At 36.0% G+C, this 24,106-nt stretch overlaps 1 protein-coding gene across 7 annotated transcripts in view; it reads right to left on the bottom strand.

Annotated features, from left to right (window-relative positions):
• Nucleotides 1-24,106, bottom strand: part of CASK (calcium/calmodulin dependent serine protein kinase) — a 206,662-nt gene that overhangs the window by 66,369 nt on the left and 116,187 nt on the right. For 6 of the 7 annotated variants that reach the window (XM_021407417.1, XM_021407442.1, XM_021407408.1 and 3 more), the window contains exons 6-10: nucleotides 23,076-23,178; nucleotides 12,263-12,438; nucleotides 10,508-10,630; nucleotides 8,106-8,189; nucleotides 3,853-3,952 (exon numbers count right to left, since the gene is read on the bottom strand). In XM_021407417.1, the coding sequence (XP_021263092.1) occupies nucleotides 3,853-3,952; nucleotides 8,106-8,189; nucleotides 10,508-10,630; nucleotides 12,263-12,438; nucleotides 23,076-23,178 (586 nt within the window). Of the gene's footprint in view, nucleotides 1-3,852; nucleotides 3,953-8,105; nucleotides 8,190-10,507; nucleotides 10,631-12,262; nucleotides 12,439-17,498; nucleotides 17,636-23,075; nucleotides 23,179-24,106 lie in introns of those variants that run through there. The other variant, XM_021407460.1, reaches the window with a different exon arrangement.

The following is a 24,106-nucleotide window of genomic DNA, read 5'->3' as shown; positions in this document are numbered from 1 at the left end:
TGAAACTGATCTTACAACATGGCCATATATTTGTTGTTTGATCCCACTGTGAAAGCCTGTCAGATTGAGCTTTTATTTTTTAATATAACGAAAGAGTCTCATAAGAAAAAAGGCATGAAGTTTACTATTTACGTAAAGCAATAATATTATAAAATATCAAAATGTATTTATAAAGAAATGTCATATGAAACGTTTCCCTTGCAATTTGAAGAAACATGCCAGAAACACTAATGCAGACTTAAAATACCTGCTTACTATGCAATAATAAAGCACTGCTTCTGTGTTCCTCATATCACACATTTACCACAGAGCTCAGAGAGCACGTAAATGCTATTCGGGAGCCTAAGTTAAACATTAAGTTAAGAATTTGGTCAGTATGTCTTGTATCTAATATGCTGCTCTACTTTATGTGTGGTTAAACCAAAGCACAGCATTATAAAATGCCTTACAAGAACTTTGTAAATTACTGTGAAACTGTTAGTCACGTACCGGAATACCAAGACCACAAACCAAGAAATTAAAGCATGCATTATAGAGGAAAGTTTTTAACCAAAAGTCATGATCTGTTTTAAGCTAGAATTCAGTTATGCAGTTTTCCAAACATTATCTACTGGCTTAACTCCTACAGTGACTCAGTAGATCTGAAAATGTGATCACAGAAAGGCTGTTGGAAAAACAAAGTTATAAGAAAAATATTCATTTTATGGGCTTCACCTACTGATGGTGTAAAACCCTAAACATCCTGAATGTACCTCAGACTCCAGAGTGAACTAAAAGGCCTTCCTAAATTCAAATTCCCAACTCAAAACTTCAAACAATTCCACAGCGTTTCCTTGGCCTGCCACAAACTGGGCAACCGATGAAGCAAATTCAGAAAAATTCGAAGTTTTTGTACTGGTGATCATCACAGCCTGAGAAACACTTGAAAATTATACAGCCGGTCTCTTCCATCACAGAACTAACAGTTATCATATGATTTGAGAGGAAAACCTCTGTCTTTCCTGTCTTATTTAATGTGCAAGCAAGTGATAGGAGGGCCTGGAAGGGTGCAAGAGTGAAAGGGATCAGGATGAGGAAGATCAGCAGAAAGCAAATTGATTACTAATTTCTCCTTTCCCTAATTAATTTCACGGTCCACTTTAAACACCCTCTACTGGGGCAATTTTGCCATATTTAGCCTTTAGAGCTTCCAACTGTTTACTTCTGGTTTATATTTGTTTTAGCATATTAAAAATATCCAAAACTTTCACTTACTTGGGAAACTGGCATTTAACAATATTCTGAAGACAAACAACCTAACAGTCAAATGTTTCAACTCCTAACAAAATACATTTGCAATACACTTGTCATTTGAGCTGTTCAGAAGCTCACTGAACAGAGAGTTTCAGAAGTCAAGTAATATTTTAGTTTAATTTTTAAAAATCATTTATAATTATTTAATTACTACATATTCACCTAATTTTTCAAAGCACCTTTAGAGCTTTTATCATAGTATCTCAAAATTCTGCAAGATTGACTTCTGCCACATCGCCAACAGAGCGCTAACAGGACTAAGTCCTTCAGAGGACAACTGCTAATGAAAGAGGAAACAGATCACCCAGCACAAATATATAATAATTAACAGCTGTAGGAATCAGGAATTATTAAAACATTCTGTAGCTAAGAAAGGAAGATTCATGCAGAAAAATACCTGGTTGATTTTAAATGAAATTTATGCCTGTCCATTCCCATCTACTTATTTACGCAATTGGTTGATCCTCACTGAAAAGACCTCTAGTAAGTATAATCTCTGCAATTATACTTGTAAAAATGTTAGCACGATAGGTGCCTTGGTATCACAGGCTATGGCTGTGGTAGTAAAAGGCTCAAAGCATCCAGCAATCCCATGTTCATTGCACTCTGAGGGAGAACAACTCTTGTCTAATATGGACATCAAAACTGAAATTTTCTGTTTCTGTATTTAGAAAGACCTGGAAGAGTATAAGATATACAATTTGCATAACAGTAAGCATTTACACTTCTGCATCTTTATCTTAGTAGGAGTTTGCTCATTCCTGACAAATCATTTAATTTGAATTTTATACTCCATGAAATTTTATGGGAGGGTTAAATAGGCAGCAATGCTTAAAATATTAAATGCTATTCATTAGAGTTCATGATCTGAAATAACATCATGGGATGTTAGGAAGGAAACTTAAATTATCTGAAGACAGTCAAGTTTCTACTACAACTCGAGAATTTTATGTATAATTTCTACAAACTATTTCAGCTTTGAAATATCACAAGACCCTACTACCTTTGCGTGCCAGAAAAATTTGAAAACATCACTACTGCAATTCTGAAGAGGAAACAACATAGATTTCCTTATCTAGCAATTTCAGAAGTTCAAAGTTGCAATACCTCTTCTTGGAAGGCTCAGTGTTTATCCTCAGATACTATGTATTTTATCAGCTAATACAGTCAGGGATACATCAGGGAAAGTACTCTGTATTCTACTCTGTAGAATGTATCTATGTACTGGATTCACATGTTCTGTGAACAGAAAAAATACTCTGTACCTTTGCTGTACACCAATATCTGCAATTATATCACCCTATGAGGAAAACACATGTCCTGTTGATGTGAGACTGAAACAGGGAAGAGGAACTGCAGCTTTTAGTCTACTGCCAAACATGTTGGTAGTTGTTTTATTGAAATGGAGGAAGTAGCTGGAAACAAGCATTAAAGTACTGAAAGAAATTCTGGGTGAAGTCAAATGAACTTATTTTCTTTAAAACCACATATGGATCTTTGCTTACAGGTGCACCAAGTATTTAAAAGCTCACTGCCTGAAGTTAAGTCATGAGGCTTTAATTACTCATGATCTGAGATGGAAGTTATGAGCAGTAAGGAAATCTAAGCAAATCTTTGTATTTAAGTACTCAAACTTGAATTGCAAGAAATAAAATTTCAGAATTTCACAAAAATATTGCTGAATTTGTGTATTGATAACATTGAAATAGTTCCTGAAAATGACATGTTCCTATAAAAAAGCAGAAAAGCATTACATAACATTTGCAGTTGCTCAGTAATTTTGTCAATTATAAAAATATTGGGAAAGAGAATTCATTGTAACACAGCAACTTAGCACATGTAATTAAGTTCCTGAAATATCTTCTGGTAGAGTAAGCTTTATACTTATAAGCATCTATAGCTCAAATATTCAGCCACTATTATTTAGCTGTTTAGAAAAATAAAAGAGAGAGAGTTGTACTGGCCTTAGATTTTCTTAAAAAGCTCATTTAACTTCATTCTAAATCCTAATTTTAGAACAGACAGACAAATTCATACTTTTGGATTATAGACTTTATGCATAATGTTTTGGCAAAATTAAGATAGATATTTATGACAGAGCTGCCAATTTACGGACTGCCAGATGATTCAAGTATACAGGTATGGGTGAAGGACAAAAGTACTGGTGGAAGCAGTATCACTCTACTGCTCAACGCCCAGCTGTATGCTCATAGCATTTACTGCTTCTCTTTGCTATTGAAGACTGGGGGCCTGGTTCACAATGCCAGAAATAATGCCAGGGCCAGGTTGGACAGGGCCCTGGGTAGCCTGATGATCTAGCAAATAGAAACCCTGCTCACAGCAGGAGGGCTGGAACTAGATGATCTACAAGGTCCCTTCCAACTCAAGCCATGCTGCGAGTCTATGATTTTAACTAAAAACTATTCATGCTTTCACATTTAAGGGTTAACTTAATATCAAACTTTGTGAAATTGTAAGAAATTGGTAAATACTTGGTATTCTAGGCAGTACAGAATTAAGACAGATTGACTGGAGTAAATACACTTTCTGTTACAATACCTGAGGAGGTAGGATCTTCAGAGAAGTCTGGCAACTCTTCAGGGGGGTCACCGTAGAAGGAGTTGAATTTGTGGCTTGACACAGCTGCTAGTACTGCCCCCTAAATGAAAATACCCACAAAATTTAAATTACAGAAAGTTTAATAAAACATTTCCACATGTGCTCCGTCACTGAACTTCCCAAGCTTTCTTGTGTGCTGACCGTCCTGGTGAAGAGTAAATAAATTTCATAGTCTTCATCTGATTTGCTATTACCAGTAACCACACCTAAGAGCTGGTCATACACTGCTTTCATGGATAGTAACTATATTCTTTGTGAGTAATTTCATGAGAACAGTTCTTTTTTGGAAAGTACTTTGATAAGCCCTAACTTAGAGCCAAGGCTCTCATTAGAAGCAAGAATAGTCTTCCATTATGGACGGTCAAAGTTAAACTAGTTTGCAGTGCTAAATAACCAACTAAAAAGCTTGAAGAAAAAAATAATTTTGCTCAGATCACATACTAGTTTCTTCAGCACAATTCAAAATTGCAAGTTGAATCTAAAAATTTAACTTAAGAGGCAGGTTCTAAACCATGCCAATACATACAGGTTTATGCAATGGATAAGATTTATCAGCACTTTATACTTAGTTTATAACATGCACTGCTTTTTGAAATTTTTTAGGTCCACGTCCTTATACATATCTAATAGATCATATTCATGCTCAAAGGACATAATGAAGGAGAACCCTGAAAGCTCTGGAAAACAGAAAAGAATTCAGCAAAGGTCCTTAAAACCTCCAGAAATCCTAGTGAATCTACATAAAACACAATTCAGGATAGTCTGAGGTATAAAACTTACTTTGAGTAAGCAAAGAAACACAGAATTTTCTTCCCCCAAATAGACACTTTTTATAATTAAACCTTTTGAAGTAATAACATTCTTCCAAGTTTATTTATCATTGTTATTCATGGGGTTGCAGCCATGGAAACATCTTTTTAGAATGTATTGTATGATGGGCAGGACTTTTTTGTTAGAAACAACAGGTACTGTGCAGGTTTCTGCTAAATGCACTAGGTAACTTCTGAAGAAATTTTAAATATGCCCAACAATTAGAGAGGAGTCAAGAACAAAACAGAAATCTTTAATGCCCAGAAAAGTTAAAACTCTGGCTGCTTACAGATGACCCCAACATGTTTTATAGTTTCAGCTCCAAATATTAGACAGCAAGTAATTCAACTGTATGGAGCTAATGTCCAATTATATTGTTAACGTCTATGAGGACTGCTCCAAAAGTAATGTCTCCTGTTTTATTATGTCAGCCCATAACGCCAGAGGTGGATGATGGTGGTATGGCAGTAGACACTGAACTTGCCTGCCAATATTCTACTTCATTTTATTGTCATGTGACAGATGGCAGCAGAGGGGCAGTCTGACAAAATGGTGTCTGATGTGGAAATGAGTATGAAGCAAAGATGTGTCATTGAATTCCTCCATGCAGAAAAAAATGGAACTCCTGACTTTCATTGACACTTGCTGAACATTTATTATGGAGACCAAACAGTGGTTGTGAGCACGGGGAGACGACGGGTGGCGTGTTTCAGCAGTGGTGACAGTGATGTGGAAGACAGGCCATGTTCCAGATGGCCATACACAGCTGTCTCACCACATGATGAAGAGTGTCTTGATCAGACCATCTGTGCGAATCAGTGGATTACAAGCAGGGAACTGTGTACAGAGCTGAATATCAGCTTCAGTGCATTGGAAGTGATGGTAGCAACTTTGAAATATTGCAATGTTTGCAGCAGGTGAGTCCCACGAATGCTCACACAGGAACAAAAAGAGCAATGTATGCAAGTCTGTCAGGACCTATTGAGCCAATTTGAGGCTGAAGATGACCATTTCCTGGATTGCATCATTACCAGTGACGACATGATGTCACTGCTATGAGCCAGAGTCAAAACAGCACTCCATGGAACGGCAACATCCAAATTTCCCATCGAAGAAAAAGATCAAGATGCAGTCCTCAGCAGGAAAGGTGATGTGCATTGTCTTATGGGATAAGAAAGGGGGGAATCCTTCCAGATTTCCTGGAATCTGGACAAACCATCAACTCTGCTACAACATGACGCTGACTAAGCTAAAGGCTCAAATTTTCAGAGTCAGGCCAGAGAAGAAGCCAACCTTTATCTTGCAACGTGATAATGCCAGGCTGCATACCAGTTTGAAGGCTGTGGGGCACGCTGTCCATCTTGGCTGGACTGTGCAACCACACCCATCATGTAGTGTAGATTTGGCACTTTCTGACTTCCATCTGTTCAGGTCCATTAAAGATAGACTGAGTGGGCAACATTTTCCTAGCAACGATACCCTCATAGCAGCAGTGAAACAGTGTGTCACTTCTGTTGGTGCAGATTTTTATGAGCGTGGCATGCAGGCTCTTGTCCATTGTTGGCAAAAATGCATAGCTAATAGCGATGACTATGCTGAAAAACAGAGTTTTGTAGCTGAGAATTTACTCTATCAAACAGTGCTATTGTGCTCTTTGTATCTGTTGTAGTTTCCATGGAAATAAATAGGAGGCATTACTTTTGGAGTGATGTATGTAATCTGCATCAGCTGTTATTAAAAATTTTTAATTTTATGTTCACTTTTGAAGCAGAACATCTGGTAGAAAAATGGTAAAAGAAGCATACAGGCTTATAAAGAAACCAGTGATACTAGTCAGGACAGATGAAAAAGTAACAATTTTTTTTTTTTTCCGACAGTTCAACATATTCCAGACTCAAATACACAATGTTAAAGATACCTACCCAATTAATTCCTATCTAATTTGATAGAGATGAAAAATGCCATGCAGAGGCTACAGTAAAAAGAAAGGGTGACAGGAATTGGGATGGAAACTCTAGCAAGGAAACCCTGGATATATGTTGCGCCCATATAAATGGGAGAAAATTTCTAAATTTCTGTCTGAAATTTCTAAAAGATTCAGTTGTTAGGAAAAAACATTCTCTTCCAACAGAGAAAAAACTTTATAATCTTTGTCCTTCTTAGACTGGATGGATTAGCAAGTATAAAAAATTTACTCTTTAAAGCCAAAGAACACATTGCTATCTGAGAAAGTGTCATAATCAGACACTTCAACATTAGGATATTTGAAATCCATGATGTATCTACAGGAAAATGTAATAATCTTGGACAGCAAAAATGAGTAGTTAGATGGGAAGTTACACAGCTACAGAAATGGTCATCTGCTCTAAAGTATATTTACTTATTTAAGTAAACTAGAATTTAACCAATTTTTAATGTCTTACAGGTGTGGCAGTATGCAAACGAGGTAACAATTTCAGAAAACGTTCTGCAGAACAGTGGTGGATTGGATAAAATGGTAGCACATTTAAAGGCTCTCTAGAGACCAAAAACAGTGGCTCCCAAAAAAGACACCTGTATAAGATCTGAAACTGTGTCTACATTAGGGAAACTGGTCATATTCTAAAATGAAACAGTGCTAACATTTTAGTTAAAGCATTATGTGAACATACAAACCACCTAAGAGAAAGTGCTGTCTATCAGAAACCACAGTAACTACATCACCTTAATCATTAATTGCCTTGTAGCTAGATTAAGCTTATGCAAAGCACCTACTCAATATAAATCTCATTCTGCGTTTATTACAAATTCTAAAACAACTCACAAAAAGTAATGTTGTATGTTTCTGTTGAAGTTGTATCAGTCTTTCAGTGGATTTAAAAATGTTTCTGTTAACCTTTCTAAGACAAGAATAATTATTGCTTTGAAGGGAAATCATGCTGTTTTGGGCTATAAAATGTTAACATTCTTTTCATTTGGCTGAGAAACACTCTTGCATATAGAACTGAAGAAGACATTTTTGCTCTCCTTGAAGAAAACTGGTGAACATTATTACATTCCTTTTACCATAAACTTAACAGCAATAACACAAGCCACTGTACTATTCTCTCCCTTCCCATAATTCATATTATGTTGAATTACCATATTAATGTAAAACGAAAACCTCATACACAACTTGGATGACACCAGATAATTTGTGCTGGAATTCAGTTTGAAAACTATGAACTAAGATAGAAGGGATGAACACACTTAAGACATCATGATGATAGATTATTGTGAAGATCAGTTTCACCTCTGTAATTTTTGCTGACCTCAGAGCATAGATTTATCTCAGTGCTTTTAAAATTAATAACACTATATAAAATTCAAATTATGTAACTATGTTAACACTACATTCACTTTACCTTTAATTTTCGTCTTGCATTGAATTTTCTCAATTGTTCTACTGTCTCTGGAAGATGAATCTTGTATGCATAGCGATCTCTTTCCTTAAAACACAACAAAAGAAAACAAAGATTAAATACAAGTTCTTAATATTATCTCAACATGAAGAAACTAGGCAAGAAATGAATCAGCTACTAAGTATCATAAGGAGAATAAGGATTCAAAGCAATCTAAGGTAAAAAAAAAAAATTAAAAAACTGACAGGGATTAAAGTTTTTTGAAATAATCCTTAACTTGGGGCCAGGGATATTGTTGTTTTGTGATTTTGTTTGTCACTTTGTAGTAAGACTCTAGCCTTTTGTTTTACTCTTATGCTGTAAGTTTGTTTGCGGCTAGCAGTGAACTTTGAAGCTGGCAAGTACAAAGTAGTTCTGCTTCCTGGGGTACAATGCCAGTGAAGCAACACCTACAAACACTCTTGAAAGGGTTCCTGATAACTGAAGAAAGCTTGCAAGATGGAGTTTGTGCACAACAGAGCAGAAAGTGACAGCTCGGCAGCTGGTTACACCAGGTGCTAACTTACACAAAGAATTCTCCACTGTAGATGCAGACCAAAAGTTTACCAGTAAATGGTATACAGTGGGATGAGAACCTGCAGCAGCTGAGTACTCTCTTTCCTTTCTCCAAATCAATACAGAAGCTACACACACTTCTTAATTTAATGCAAATGTTTATCATATGGATCTCCTGAATCAGAGTGAAATCAACAGCAGAAGTAATTCAATCCCTACACGCTGCCAGATGCCTCTGTTTCATGCTGAATTTGGCTCTATCTATAAAAAGGGTTAGAAGAAAATTCTGAGTCAACAGGGAAGGCAGTTTACCTTTGACAAAAGTAAAAGAGGACTGCCTGACAGAATGCTAGCCTAAGCCTGGGAATAAGTCTGTCTCAAACTAAATTTTCTCTCTTGACTTTCAACAGCTAAGGGCAAGATCAGCAAGAGGACCACAGACACAAAAATTGTAATATAAGCAGAATCTGCACATTTACACAAAACCCTTGCTTTGGCATCTAAATGTAGGTAAGCTCCTGTGAGAAAAAGTCAAATTATAGACAAACACAGATCACCTCTGTTTACTACAGACTCAATTAAAGGAGTGTTAACTGCAGTATTATTTGGGATTCTCAAACATGGTGTCCATTCCTATGCTCTATGAAACATTTGATTCAGTTTTATGCCTCAGTTGAACAGATAGAAATTTATCTCCTCTTGGGTGGAAAGGTTTGAACCTGCAGCTCCCAATATTCAGAATGGTGCCATAACTAGTATTATTCCTGATCACTGCACATCCCTGTCCCCTTTCTATAAACTAGATCATTCTGTAGTTAGGAATGCAAGAGTCAGAAGGAAAGCAGAGAGTGGGAAAAACAACTTTATTCACCAATAGTTAGACTGCTTGCTTGGAGGGGAAAAAAAAAATCATACCAAATTGTAATTCCCAGTTTTTTTTTTCCCCAATATTTGTCTAATTCAAAACAGAAGCAGATATCAGTATCCCGACTTTTCAAAATGAGTGCCCTATTAAAGTTAATGACATTTTGACTATGTTTACCTTGGGCTCACACTACAGAAAATAAATAGAGGGTAAAAAAGAAAAATAATGAATTAATCAGGTTCTGCCAAAGAAAATACAATGCTCCGAACCAGTACCTGCTACCTTTTAAATGTGTAACACACCCATCAATCTCCAACACCAATGTTTAGCACAGCCTATCAATGGGACTCCTGAGAAGCTAGGTGTATATTCTCCTGCTTCTACTGTTAATCTTCATTGTCCAGTAACTACTCTTCCTCTGGCTCAAATTGTGTTTTAAATTCTGCCACCACTGAAAAATAATTTGATTACCAGACGCCATGTAATTTTATGTAGATACAGCAGATTTGAGCAACCTACTGCTACATACTTTTTTTTTTTCTTTTTTTTTTTTTTTTTACTCTAGTGGGACATTTCAGGAATCTAATTAATAAAGCAAGTAGTTAAGTAGTGTAATACACTGCATAGCTACATGTTGCATAACAGGAAAGAGATTTAGATAGGATGGACCTATGAAGAGATCAGAAATCACTCCTCTGGGCTTTGTGAGCCACAGAAAGACACACAAATACCTTCTCCAAGCTTCATCTAGTCCTACCCTTTACGCTCCGATGCTGTCCAAGATGCCTAAGTAAATTTGCTCTTCTGTCTAAACAAGGGTTCAAGGTTAGACATTACCAAAAACTCAGGCTCTAATCTCACAAAGAGTTTAAAACATATTATCACACATCTTATATAATGTTATGTCTACTTTGACAAGTTTAAACAAACAAATCTTTTTATCCCTTTAAGAAGGAACTGATATGTAAACAGCTGGTTTTACTACCTTCAACCAGGGATGATTCAGTGCTTCATATACTGTTATCCTTTCTGCTGGATCCAGCATAAGCATGCGGCGTACCAGATCTTTGGCACTTTCAGAAATATGGCTCCACTGCCGAGGATTCATCTGATTACAAGCAAGAAAAAAAGAAATTTAATTAGTCACCAGAACATAGAACAGAATCTACTATTTGTGTAAAGTACATAATAGAGATTTAACAGGAGTTGGTATTATAAAACAATGAGAAAGATGATTTAGAATATATATTTATACTGCATATATATGTAGGTTTGTGTCCAACTATTTATGACATGTCAAGACGGAAACTCAGTAAAACCATACTGAAGTAGGAAAAGTCTTTCTGTGCTGAAGGATTCTATCCTTAAGCTACTTCTAGTATTTTCTTTAATTTATGAAGAGTTTAAGTTTTATTTAGATAGTACACTGCTAGTTTTATGAAATGAAAATTCAAAATAATATCCAGCCTTTTTTCAATAATTTAATCTGCTCATTTAAATAAGTCAGCTTTATTTAAAAACAGTCTGCAGCAAAAAAATATTGCTTTAGGTTGGACCACTCTGGAACATTATCCGGCTATGAAATGCACATTTATATTTGTCATTTGTAATTTCTTTTTTCAGCTCTAATGAAATGAAGACAATTGCAAATTTGTAGCAAGACGGTTTTGAAATGCTTACACTGTTTTCACTGAACAGGGATATAATTGTGGAAACAGGAACAGAAAGGGAACTGAGAAGACACAATGTTCCAGACATGACTTTTTTTTAATAAATAAATAAAAAAATAACTTGTAAGCATCCAAAAATTTTTAGCTGTTTGACAGATTACATAGGGAAATCTTCCACAGAGTAGAACTGGAATGTCTACAGGTCTATGAAATTCAAAAACTAGTACCATTAAGAAATCTCTCTGTATCTAGGAATAGGAATAAAACATTTCAAGAATGAAGATTGTGCTCTTGACCAAGTGCAGTGCCACAGCTGTCACACTTTAGCAGACTACTAAAAAAAACACCCAACTTCCTGAAACCCATTACAGACTGTCAGGCAGTCTTAGGAATTGCCACGCATTCTCTGCTAATGCACAGATCATGTAGGACCTTTCGTGCAAAGCAGAGCAGAACTGCGTGATCGTATAAAAAGCAGCAAAAACAGTGAAGCTGAAGTTTAAAATTTTTCTCCATAGCAGCTCTGGGATGACTACCTTCTGAAGCATGCTTTTTTTGCATGGACATCAATATGCTTTCAGCTGCAAGTGGCTCCTTTTGAATAGTCAGTTGCATTTTATTCTAAGTGTACTAAAAAGAAAAATGACTATGCATTCACAGTAACATTCATTTTGTTTTAAATCAAAGCAATATGATCATCAGCCTTTATGATAGTTCTTTTATTTTGGTAAAAATGTAAATGATCTGTAACATGAATGTAACACATACTATATAATACTTCACACCTAAACTTTATTTAGTCCTACTGAGTTCAAGGTACAATTAGAAGCAAACTGTTGCACCCACTTATTTTCTCTGTGTAAATATTCCTGTGTTCTAATTCCTAGCAGTGATACAGAACACAGTACAAACAAACAGACTGAAGAGAGAGAATCATCTCTCCCTGTGCAACACAGGCAGCTTTCTACAAGATTCACATTTAAGCCAGGCTAAATACAAAAATCAACTTCCAAAATTTTACAAGCGGAGTTCATCTCACTGGAAAAGGACTCAGATATACTGTCATTTACCTTGTATTTTCCTTTAATAATGCCTTCAAACAATCTTTCCTTGGTTCCATAAAAAGGCAAGCAACCACTTAGCAGGATAAAAAGGATGACACCACAACCCCAAACGTCTACAGGCTTCCCATAAGGTTCCCTTTTCACCACTTCTGGGGCCATAAAATGAGGTGTTCCTACACGTCCTAAATGGAAATAAAAAAAAAAACAGAGTGAAAGCAATATGTGCCAAACATGGAAATAAAGAACACTTTAAGCTTTTTTCATAGATTAACATTTTATTATTTTTTCCTTAAGAGTTTATTAAATGTACCCAGTGAGAAATATCGCTAAGTTCTCTTTTGCTTGGTTTATGCATTTACAAATTGAATAATATCCTATCCTATCCCAAAAAATGTGAAACAACATCTACATAAAAGCACTAAGATTCTCAAGTGGAACATGGCATATAAATGTAGAACCATCTGTGCGGACAATCTTGAAAATAGAAATTACGCATCCAGAGCGCACATATACAGAAAATGAATAATTCTAACCTACACTGCTTATTTGAAAAAGCTGCCTCCATCAGGCAAGGCCATAGTTTGCTCTGCTAAACTGCCCAAACCTTAGCTACCTACTGACATTGTCAACATGAATGCAAGATGCTGTTAATTTATTTGCAGCAGACAGTATCTTCCTACACATAAAAAGATAATGCTCATGTGTTTCAACTAATGCTTTCAATGATTGCCACACAGTCAGGTACTGGGCCGCTTCTGATTTTTGATTGGTATTGAATGTACAGCCACGGAAATAAAACATTTAGTATCAACTAATCTTTTGAGTGGATAAACTGATAAGAATTACTTCATTCAACTGCTGTATTACACGTTAAAACAAATAAAAGCAAGAAACGTTTTATCTCTCCTCATAAATATTTCCCAATCTGAAGATGGTTGTTTTCACAGCAAAGTATTTGCAAAGGCATTACATTTTGAATGATTAGGTCATCACCGATGCTTAACGAACAAGACAGTCTTTGGACAACAGTGGTTTGACCACGGACTAACAGAAACGAAAAAAAAAAATCACAATCAGCAAATTGTTACCACCCGTATCACTTTCTTTATGTTATTCTATCTTAACAATACTACAGGGTACTTCACAGGCTCCTACAGAACCACTGTGCTGGCCAGGAGTTTACAACACAGTCTGGAGAACCCCAGGTGTCAGGATGGCATTTACTGTATTCAGTGTTTTCTTGTAAAGAGAATCTTGTCTTGCTTGACTTGCACACCATTTGAATGTGAGTTAGCTAAGTCACAGCACAGGTAACAAACACCTGGGAGACTATCTGGCATTAGCTTACTAAATATCATCCTTCCTTTATGAAATCTAAAGCAGCAATATGATCTAACTATGTGCTGAAAACTGGTCCCCGCTCTAGGAATCTGTGACGAAAGCGTTTTACCTTGCCACTAAGCTAGGCTGGCAAACTGAAAATTCTATGCAGTGTAGACTGATGTGATAGTGAAAGGGTAGTTCCTACACAGGCTGAAAAAGAAGTTAAATATTAAGATGCTGCAGTCTAGCTCATCTCCCATACCACTGGAGAAAGACAAAGGATATTTACTGTGTATAAAGACAAGTGGACTTGGGGAAAGACCAGCAATTCTTCTTGCTGGTTATATGCAATGTACAGGCTTATGCCCGTCTTTCAGCCTAACTGATAAACTTCAAAGTTTTTTTTGAAGTTCACAAGTATAAGAGGAAAAATTATCTGCCTGGATGACCCAAAGTCTCTCTCTTTTGGATACTTGGGGACAAGGAAAGGAACGAAAAGTGAAAATACACATATCCAGTATGCTTCAGATGCTTAAGCATGCTGAGAACTCTATATTCTTTCTTTCCATGTGCCTATAATTATCTAGCCGTAAGAGTTTCCTAAGACTTTTCCATAAAGTTCTGTCATTGGTGTTTCAGTATTTCAACCTCTGTATGAGGCAACATATGTACAGAGGAAGCAACAGCTGCCTGTTGAAAGTATTTGCATATAGCTTCACTTACTCATGTGACATTAGTGGTATGCGTACCACAGGCTGAAAATTTTGTACATCAAAGGCATCGTTCGTGCAAGATCACAAGGCAGCCTGGCTTACCCAAGTCCTGTTTATTTCAGTAATAAACTTCCTGGCATTTGGGTTCAGATATACCCATCTGCAATTTTGGAGCAGGTGTAACCTTTCTTACACAGGGTAAAAAAACAAACACTAGTGGTAATAAAGCCGTTATTAAAATCTTTTTTTTTTATGAATGGAAGAAACACATACACTCTGAAGCTGTTAGGCTTTCTAATTGCTGTTGTGAATCTAGGAAATCAAGAGAAAAGTGATAATTCAAAAGAAAATAGAAGAGAAGATATCACAAGGACAAACAAAGCTATCTGAAAGAGGCATTAATCTTCAGGGAGATAGAGCTGTCTGTATCAAGTAGCTAATGAAACTAATAAGTCTAAATACCAAGTAATATCTAAGTTGATTTAATGTGTATGTCCAGTAATCATGCGCTATCCCTCTCAGCATGGGACCATTTTTCTGTTATAAGGAAGTAACAGTTGCAGGGATGAACGTATTTAAAAAATGACTGTGTACTATCAGAGAAGTGAACCCTAACCTAAAGTGATATACGGCATTTGTACTACAGGCCTACGGACAGAAGGCCTAGCAACAGAACAACTTTTTCTGAGGAGATGTGTCCTTGGCAAACAGCTACTGGCCCCACATTTTCTCCTGTGATTTAAAAGCCTATTTAGCAGCAACACATGCTACATGAGCAATATAATACATTACTGGGTGCTGGTGTGAGGTTCTAGCAGTAAAGGACTGCCGGGATGGCCTCTGTGAGGCCATCAGTAGCTGCCTCCATGCAGGATGTGGCTGCTTGCAGCCAGCTCCAAAATGGACTCACTGCTGGCTGAAGCTGAGGTGGTCAGCCACATTGGCAGAGCCTCTGGGAAATCACATTCAAGAAAATATGCTGCACAGCAGTGTAATGAATGAGGGAAAACATGTGAGAAACAGCCCTGCAGCCACCAAGGTCAGAGAAGGAGGAGGACAGGCTGTTCTCCAGGTGCTGGGGCAGAAGTTTCCTTTTCAGCCTGTGGAAAAGACCACAGTGGAGCAGATAGATACCCATGCTGCAACTCATGGAGGACCCATGCAGGACCAGGCTTATCTGGGAAAACTGCAGCTTGTAGGAAGCCTCCACGCTTGAGCTGGGGAAAAGTGTGCAGAAGAAAGAGAGGCAGAAAGGATGGATTGACCTCAGCCCAGGGAGGCTGGCCCTTTGCTGAGGCCAACCCACTATTCTGGGTTATGCTGGTGTTGACGCACATAGTGCTGATGAAATTGGGAAATATAAGATAAATCTCTTAATATGAATCAAAGATACAGCCTGCTCCTTTTCATCTGTTCATTTTTAGTTCTAAAATATTAAGCATCATCTTGCCTGAATTAATCATGGGCTGTACAAAATAAGTAATTTAAATTGTCAAGATACTATCAAAAGTACATGTTTTTTGCTTCCTTTTCTCCTTAGTAAAATGTTTCAAGTTAAAATTGCTTTGCAGAAATTGATTAGCAAGAAAAATCCTTCATTATTCAAACCTACTCATAAATACATGCAGAGCAGGATAATTATTTGGAATTGAGCATTAATCAGCTTCCCTAAATTTTGAAAGCAGTGTCTTGATGGCAGATAGACTTCCTTTCTCCTTTACTTCTCTTCCTGACTACAGTGCTAGGAAATACAAAAGTACTTACCGAACTACTGAATATCAACAAGAAGCAAACAGCTCACAACTTTACACGAATCAAAATTGCAGACAAAACATAACATGCAAGCATTTTTACGCTGTTCCCATCCACTGTCAGCACTGTTCATTATTCACCATATAATGATTTTTTCCATATATTTTTCTAACCGAACAAGAAAAGTGCAACAGCTTCTTGAGATTCATTTTCTATTTTCAATGGAACATTGGACAAATTATAACCTTTCGGTATCTCAGTATTCCCATTTTGCTTTATCTGATGCCCATTCAGCATATGCCACTAGAAAGTGAAGCTACACATTACTTAATGCCCAGCAGGTCTTACAGACAAACTCCAACAGGCTTTGAAGTCAGAGGTAAGAGATATCCCAAATCTACTTTTTCCTCCCTTGGAAGTTAGTTAAAGAACTTTAGATCTCAGGTAGAAGAACTGACTCTTTACTGCCCTGGTGCAAAACCAGTATATCATATAAATTCATTTTAATGCACTGCTTGATGTTAAGCAGAATGACTAGACTAGTAAAGCAACAAGAAACATTTTACTCAGCTTTGTAAGAACCCAACAGACTCCTGCTATAACTAGATTTAAAATGATGCTATTTTGTATAATGCTGAAAAATCAGTACTACTAAACCTTAATATTCACTTTTAAAATGAGAAAATAAATGCAAGAAAATATATTAGAAACTATTAGAAAAGATAAGGTCATTTCTGGGGCAGCTGTCATCCTCACGACAAGTAACTGCTGGGTTCATCAGAAGAGGAAATGGTGATTTTGAGGTTATTTTAGAAATGTATCTGGGCAAATATTACTGCACTTTGCTCAGCAAAATGAAGTGCACATATGAACTCAAATAGATATGATCTTTCTTGTTTTGCAACTACAAAATAGTAACAGGATAAACAAAATCTACAGACAACAAAGTTTGCAAAAATCATGGCTCCTGAATACTCTTTAAACCAAATACCACTTGTGCTGATAGTTACTAAGTAGAAAGCTTGTATCTTATACAAAATCCAGTGTAAGATTTAGGAAATCTTGCTTTTTTTGGTGTTTTTGCAGCAGCTTTCCATCTTTTTGGAAGTAGGGTGAGACAAAACAGTAAGCAAAGTCATTTTCTTCTTATTTAAATACACTTTCCTTTATTCTAGATGTAAGAAAACCCATGGATATATTCTAATGACTCCCCATGAAAAAGGATTTTATTTGCATAAAGCTTACTTGCTTAATGTCTGAACAGGCACAGACATTACTCATCTTCTATACACAAGTTTTTTTTTGTCTACCAGTTTTGAGGCATATTGGTAGTAGAGAAATCTGTAAAATTGCTAATTTGTCTGATTTTTTTTTTCTGTGCATAAACAGCTTCAGTCTTCAGATGTTGTCAATGTGATATCATTCACAAGCACTAAAGATAAATTTTGACTTACCTTTGATAATTTAGTTTCTATGACTCTTTCCATATTATTCCAGACAATAGGGCTATGCTTTCCACAAGAAGAAGAGTATATAGAGAGACCCAATCAGATTTTGTCATCCCTAAGGCAGGGGATTGATGACCAAGATATCAGAAGAAGAGTCTTTCAACAGCAGTAGTATCTGAACGATGTATAAGGAAACAACTGGAACAAATAATTTTTAGGAAAAAAATGTGAGGTACTAATAAACATCACCATCTGACCTCTCACAATAGTGTAATAAGAATATGTTCTTAAATTAAGAAGTTTCTAAAAGACTGGGATGTCCAGAATAATGTGGAAGGAATTGAAGAATCACACACGACATCAGATAGATCATACTTTATTACTTTTAATTCCTTTCCACATTACTCCAGACAATAGAGATGTTTAAAGCAGGTGCATGGAGAAGATGGGGAGAATTAAAAAACAGGCAATTCAGCCTCAGCACAGAAGACTGTCTGAAGAAAATGTATTGTAAAAGATGTGTTATTATCAGACAATTGGGCACCCGGACATTAGTGTTGGGAAAATGAATAAGCAAAGATCACATGATATCCAGAAAAATTATAATAATTGATTCACTGGCCTTTTCAGGCATAATACTATCATGGAGGAAGTAAATCTAAGCTGACTTTTAAACACATTAGCCTCCTGTAAGTCCTCTCAAATCAACCTAGATGTGAAGAGGAATTTCTGAGAGATAATAAACTTCAATTGTAGCTTTTAAATAAAACAAATTCTATCAGTGGCAAAGCTTTGAAGAGGGTCAACAGCTTTCATTAAAAATAAAAAAAAATAATAAAAAACAGTGAAATAGTGTTCTTGCTTTGCAGAGGAATGAAACACTTTCATTTCAGTGAAAGAATGCCAGTGTACGACCTCAGTTCACAAACATTTACCTGTCCTCGGAAAAAAGATTTGCTGCATAATTCAGACACCGATGATGAAAAAAAAATGCTAGACAACACCCCCAATATAAAAAAAATACAATTTTAAACTGGTATTTAGAAAATCACTGAGAAAATTATTTTACACTATTTTTTTTTACATTATTTCCCCAAACTCCACGGTCTTATTTGCAGGGAAATTTATGGTAATGCCTTCCTTTGCCATTTTAGTAATAACTTCTGTAGTAGAAGGCCACCTTACGAAGAACCAGGAACACTTGTTATTTGTGTGCTGTCCTTCTATTCATAACTTCAAAAGTTATTAATAGAACCTTTGAAATTATTAATAGAAGTTAAGAATTAAGAATTCTGAAGAAATTTAGGGGAGCTAACTAATAGTACTAACAGTAAAAATCAATACTGGACCGGCTTAGCAGTGACATTTTGCTTCTAAGAGAAAAAGTAAAATAGGTCAACTATCCATTGCTAAAGAAAACTTAACAGCGAGCACAGAACCTCATACCATTTAGGTCTATATACAGTTATTTTGCACTAAGTGAAGGAAATAGCAGTTGTAGATTCAACAGCTTTTTATTCACTGTCTGGAAGGGCCCTCTGTGTCCATCTGTTCCAACCCCTGCTCAAGCAGGGACACCCAGAGCAGGTTGCCCATGACCCCATCCAGGTGGCTTTTGGAGATTTCCATAGAGGAAACTCCACAGTCTCACTGGGCAACCTGTGCCAGTAACCCACCACCTAGACAGTTCAGAAGTACTGATGTTCAGATGTAGCCTCCTGTATTCCAGTTAGTGCTCACTGCCTTTTGTCCTGGCATGGGCACCACTGAAGTTTGTTCACACTTTTATACCATATACTAGCTAATATTTCTGAGACTAAGATATTTAATATCTGCTAAGTTGGACACCATCACATTTAGTTAAGAAAATATTGTGACAATTCATGTCATGTTCTGAAAGAAAAATTGTCTAAGGAAGAAGACAGAAGTTATAATGTGAGATTGCTCTATTAAATCACTGACCTCTCAGGTTCCAATACTCCAACTGCATCATAACCATGAAAACATGGACTGCTTAATGTCACCAACCTGTTACTTAGAAGAGTTTCACTTACAAATTACAATGATCTTTAACTATAGTGTATACTGGCAGAATTCCATCTTTAAGTATCTACTTGAATGCTTCAAATGAATATACTTCAGCAAAATTTTCTACTGCTGATCGTAAGAACTTCAAGAAAAAGAGGCCTTCTGAGACTGATAGTTCATGAAAACAATTTCCTGTAGCTCAGAAGATGACAAAGTTTCTACTCATTGCACTGCTACTTACGGGGATACACAGTGGAACAAGAAAGTATTTCCTTACATTTTTCCTTTTGGCCTTATGGAAAATGAGTTCCAGCTATATAAATTTTTACATGATTAGTAATAATTAAACTCTCTTAAAAATAAATCCCACTGGGTTGTTAGCTATTTAATTGTAATGTTCTTAAAATCTATTCTAGACATTTTCATTAATGACATCTAGTATGATATCTTATCGAGAGATACATTTATACTTCTGTAAAATATACCTCTGCTTGAAAGAAGACAGTAATTATACTTCTTCTAAACAGCACAACTTGATCTTTCACATATGTTAAAAGTTTGAGACTGGTCTACTTTCAATTCCTGGAACTTACTTTATTACAAAAATCCCCAAAATGTTTGGTTTTCTTTCTTTTTTTTTTTCCCCCAAATTTATGTACACTGGAAGAAGCTGTGTTTAGTTGAGTTCAAAAAATTCCAGTGTCACAAATAAAGCAAAAGCTGACCCTAACAAAGAATGCTTGGCAGAAACCGAGGGAGCAAATGCCATCCTATGGTGTGTTGTCTTGGGCTACACGCAATCTTGTCAGGCACAGGTGCATCAATATGGGAAGATAAGTAAAAAAATGGCACAAATGCAAATGCATGAAAATAAGAAAAAAAATAAAGCTTTGGTAACCTCTAAATATTTTAGATATAGAAGCTCCTATTTTAGGCTAAAATAATGCCACAAGAAACAGTGACCACCACAGACACAGAAGAGTTTTGTTGAGTGGCTGGGCTTTGTATGCAAGAGTAAGGGAAGTTGAACTTCTCTACAGCCACGCTACTTTCAATGCGGACATGCTTTTTCTAAAGGAAAGCTATCTTACTCTGTCTTAAAAGATAAACTACTCCAAGCATTTCTCTTCTTGAACATCAGGATCATCTACGTAGGAATTTTTACCAATAATGAATATATCCTGCAAAGATATTGCAGTAATACATATTACATACAGAAAGGTAAGCAAGGATTGCATTTCCAGCATGTATAAGACAGTACCATAAGAGTTTTAAAGTATACTGAAAACCAAAATGAGTTAGGAGTATAGTGCTTTTTAGGGACAGTAAGAGAAACTTAATCTTGTAATAGCTTTTATTTAAGTAAAAATTTATTTTTTGATGTGATGTGGCTGAAAATAACCATCAAATATGGGAGTTGCCAAGCTGGGGGGGAAATAATTGAATATGTTAAGCAGAAGCAATTTTTTTAAAACTAAAAATTAGAAAAAGAATGTGATCATAAACAGGTTGGTTATTATACTGTTAACAAGGTTTTCCATAGGGCAGGTTTCTATTTCATTCAGGAGAAAATCAACAAATGAGTAGTGTCTAATTTCTTATTATACTTACTACAAAACAGAATTTGTATGTAGGGCATAGCAATAACTTAAACAATTATGTTGATAAACAATCTGTTACAAGAAACCTATAGCCCAGTATAGGCAGTATCATTAATCTTTCTATAATACATATAGGACCTTACTGTACAGTTGCAGAAATAAAATCTTGCAAGTGTTGTACAGGGGAGTGTCTAGTACTATGCTTTCAGGAAGGACTCTGGAAGGGAAAAGAACTGCCAGATATAGTCTGAAGTACGAAGACTGGAATGGAAGATCAGAAGAAATAGATAAGGAGTTTGCCAAGAAGAAAACTAGAAACAAGTAGCAGAATTAAAATATTATATGGCATATAAACCAAGTGCAAATGCTCTAGGTATCCCTAAATTTAGATGAATTTGAAGGTGAAGGTAACAAATACTAATGAAAAGACTACAAACTGGAAATGACAGTTGAGAGAGAGGAAAAAATAATATGAAAGCAGACTGATAAGGAAGAGATTGAGGCAAACCAGGCAAAAAAGATAAGCATACAGAGAAGTATTACACTGATGAGGCTTAAGAAAAAAAAAAAAAAAGTAAGAAGCTTCTGTTAAGTACTGCAAGCAGAACTATAAAGGAATGAGAAACTTTACATACAAAAGGAAGGACCAGGCCAGCACTGACAACTACAAGACAGTTGAGTACATGAATGATGAATGGGGTTGCAGAACAGGAAAGAAGGATATGATGAATTCTGGGCAAAATGCAGGACTTTTTTCCTAAATTGAACTTCAGGTTTCTGGTGAGACAGCTAGTAGTCTGAAAGTAAGTTCAATGTAACTGATTAGCTCCAAAAGAATAGCTGAAACTGAAAAAAATGAAAAAGTTGCTCAGTGAGAACAAAGAAGAAAAATGAGGGAATCATAAACAAAATTGTAGGAACTATCACTAAAAAAAGCAATGGTTGAAGTATCATTTGAGAAACAGGAAAAGCAAAGAAAGAAATTAGCTTATTTAGGAAAAAAAAACCCTATCTAGGACTGTAGGTAAAAATAAATATCCAGGTACTTGTAATTACTGGAAGAGTGGGGAAGAAGTTGGTATGCTTAAACTGGATTTGCTTTTTATTTAAAAAAAAATCATATAAAAGCTAAATTGACAGAGATCTTTTAAGTGTTTAGATAAGAAATTGTGAGTTTCTGAAGAAGATACTGAGACATACTGAGAGGAAGTTACTCCCTTTTGAAAAAAAAAAAAAAGCCACCCAAACTTAATGAAATCTTTTGTTGTGGTCTCCTACTCTGGCAATGAAAACACCAGAAAACTGATTGGGTCTTCATCTGTGCAGGCTGATTAGGGCATAACCCTATTGTCTGGAACAATATGGAAGGTAGCTAGAGGAAATAAAATTCACAGAAAACAAAACACACAGTCAAAAAATATACATTATCAAGATATTGGTGTCTTATGCAATAATTACAATGAAATATTAAAACACAGGAAAGAATCACGTGTGAAAGCTAGTTAAGATTGTGCTATTAAGCAGAGTGTAGTATACGGACAAATTGCCTAAAAAACATATGGGAGCATTAAGGATGCTGTACTAAACCTTCAGTCAATTGCTTTGACACACATTTCAATCTTGATGGCATTTTATGTTGTGTGCTTTGTCAAGCATGGACTAACTCTGCCAAGGACTGTATGAAAAAAAAAATTTGCATCTTTCTATTTCATTTTGATCAAAATGTTGTAAGCTGTTGCTGAGAAACATTTAGAGAGTTTTACTACTCAGTATATGTACACACAAGGTAGTACGTTCTTGCAGTTCAGATACCTGTGTACATACATTGTTAACAAAGTCTTCAGTAAAAGATTATTTTAGAGTCCTTGTTTTGCAGCCCAGGCTATGTTGGAAGCACAGAACTCTGCAGTAAAAATTCTGTAATATTATATAACTTTGAAGGACAGTTTCTTACCTCCAGCAACTAGCCCAGATTCTCCTAATTGAATTGCTACCCCGAAGCCACCAAGCTTTACCGGGGCTGAATTCTCTTTTGAGGCAAGCAGTACACAGTGTGGCTGAAAACAACAACAATGAAAAAGCAAATTATTATGTTATTTGAGAAGTACAATTGGCACCTTAGAATTCACTGTCAAAAATTTGCAAACAGAAGTTAGAATTTTTTTTTTTAAAGAAATTCTTGATTTGTAATATTTTTGGAATGAGATCCTCTCCATTGGCTTCCTTTTCACTTGTCCTAGGCATAGCAAAACCATTTCAGGACTTAACAGAACTCACAAGGAACACAAAGTAAAATTGCAACAACATGGACATAACGAATGCTGACATTTTCTTTCTTGGTATTAGTTTTCATTTTTACATTTCACTCTTATGCTTTACACTGTTCTAGTTCTTCAGTAGATACATCCTGCCCTATGACACATTGCGTGTGATCTTATTCTTTGAGCCTTCTTTGAGGATCACTTTCCAGCTGCATAGAAACAACCTCACTGTGATATTTCTATTAAGTTACAGGGTAAACCGTTCAGGTTTCTGGCTGCACTCCATGCAAAGTCATCCGTATTTTTGATTTTCTACAGTTTTTCCACTAATAATATTAAGATGCAACATATAGAAATACAATAAAGGCATTATTTGGAAGAGTGGTGACTGATATGAGAGGAAGCAACAAACAGAGTCTACTTAAACATAAAATATAGTACTTAATACTGCAATTAATGTAGAATGACTATCTACATTTGCACAGAGCCTGCCTTTGCACGATCAGCTCTGTTATTTAAAAGGATGTCAGATCTGTCTGTACACTACTTCTTGAGAAAATGTTACTGCTTACATTGCAAAACAAGGAGCTCCAAATAGGTTACCCTGTATCTTGAGATTTTTTCCTTTTTCTCTAAGAAGATAAGTATGTGCTGCCTTAAGTTTGATTTTGTTTTACACTTGTCCTCCTGCAAAGAACCTGAGAGAACTCAGCAGCACACTATG

This window comes from Numida meleagris, chromosome 1 (genome assembly GCF_002078875.1).
Source record: "Numida meleagris isolate 19003 breed g44 Domestic line chromosome 1, NumMel1.0, whole genome shotgun sequence".
Classification (NCBI taxonomy): Eukaryota; Metazoa; Chordata; class Aves; order Galliformes; family Numididae; genus Numida; species Numida meleagris.
This window is presented reverse-complemented; position numbering and strand designations above follow the sequence as displayed.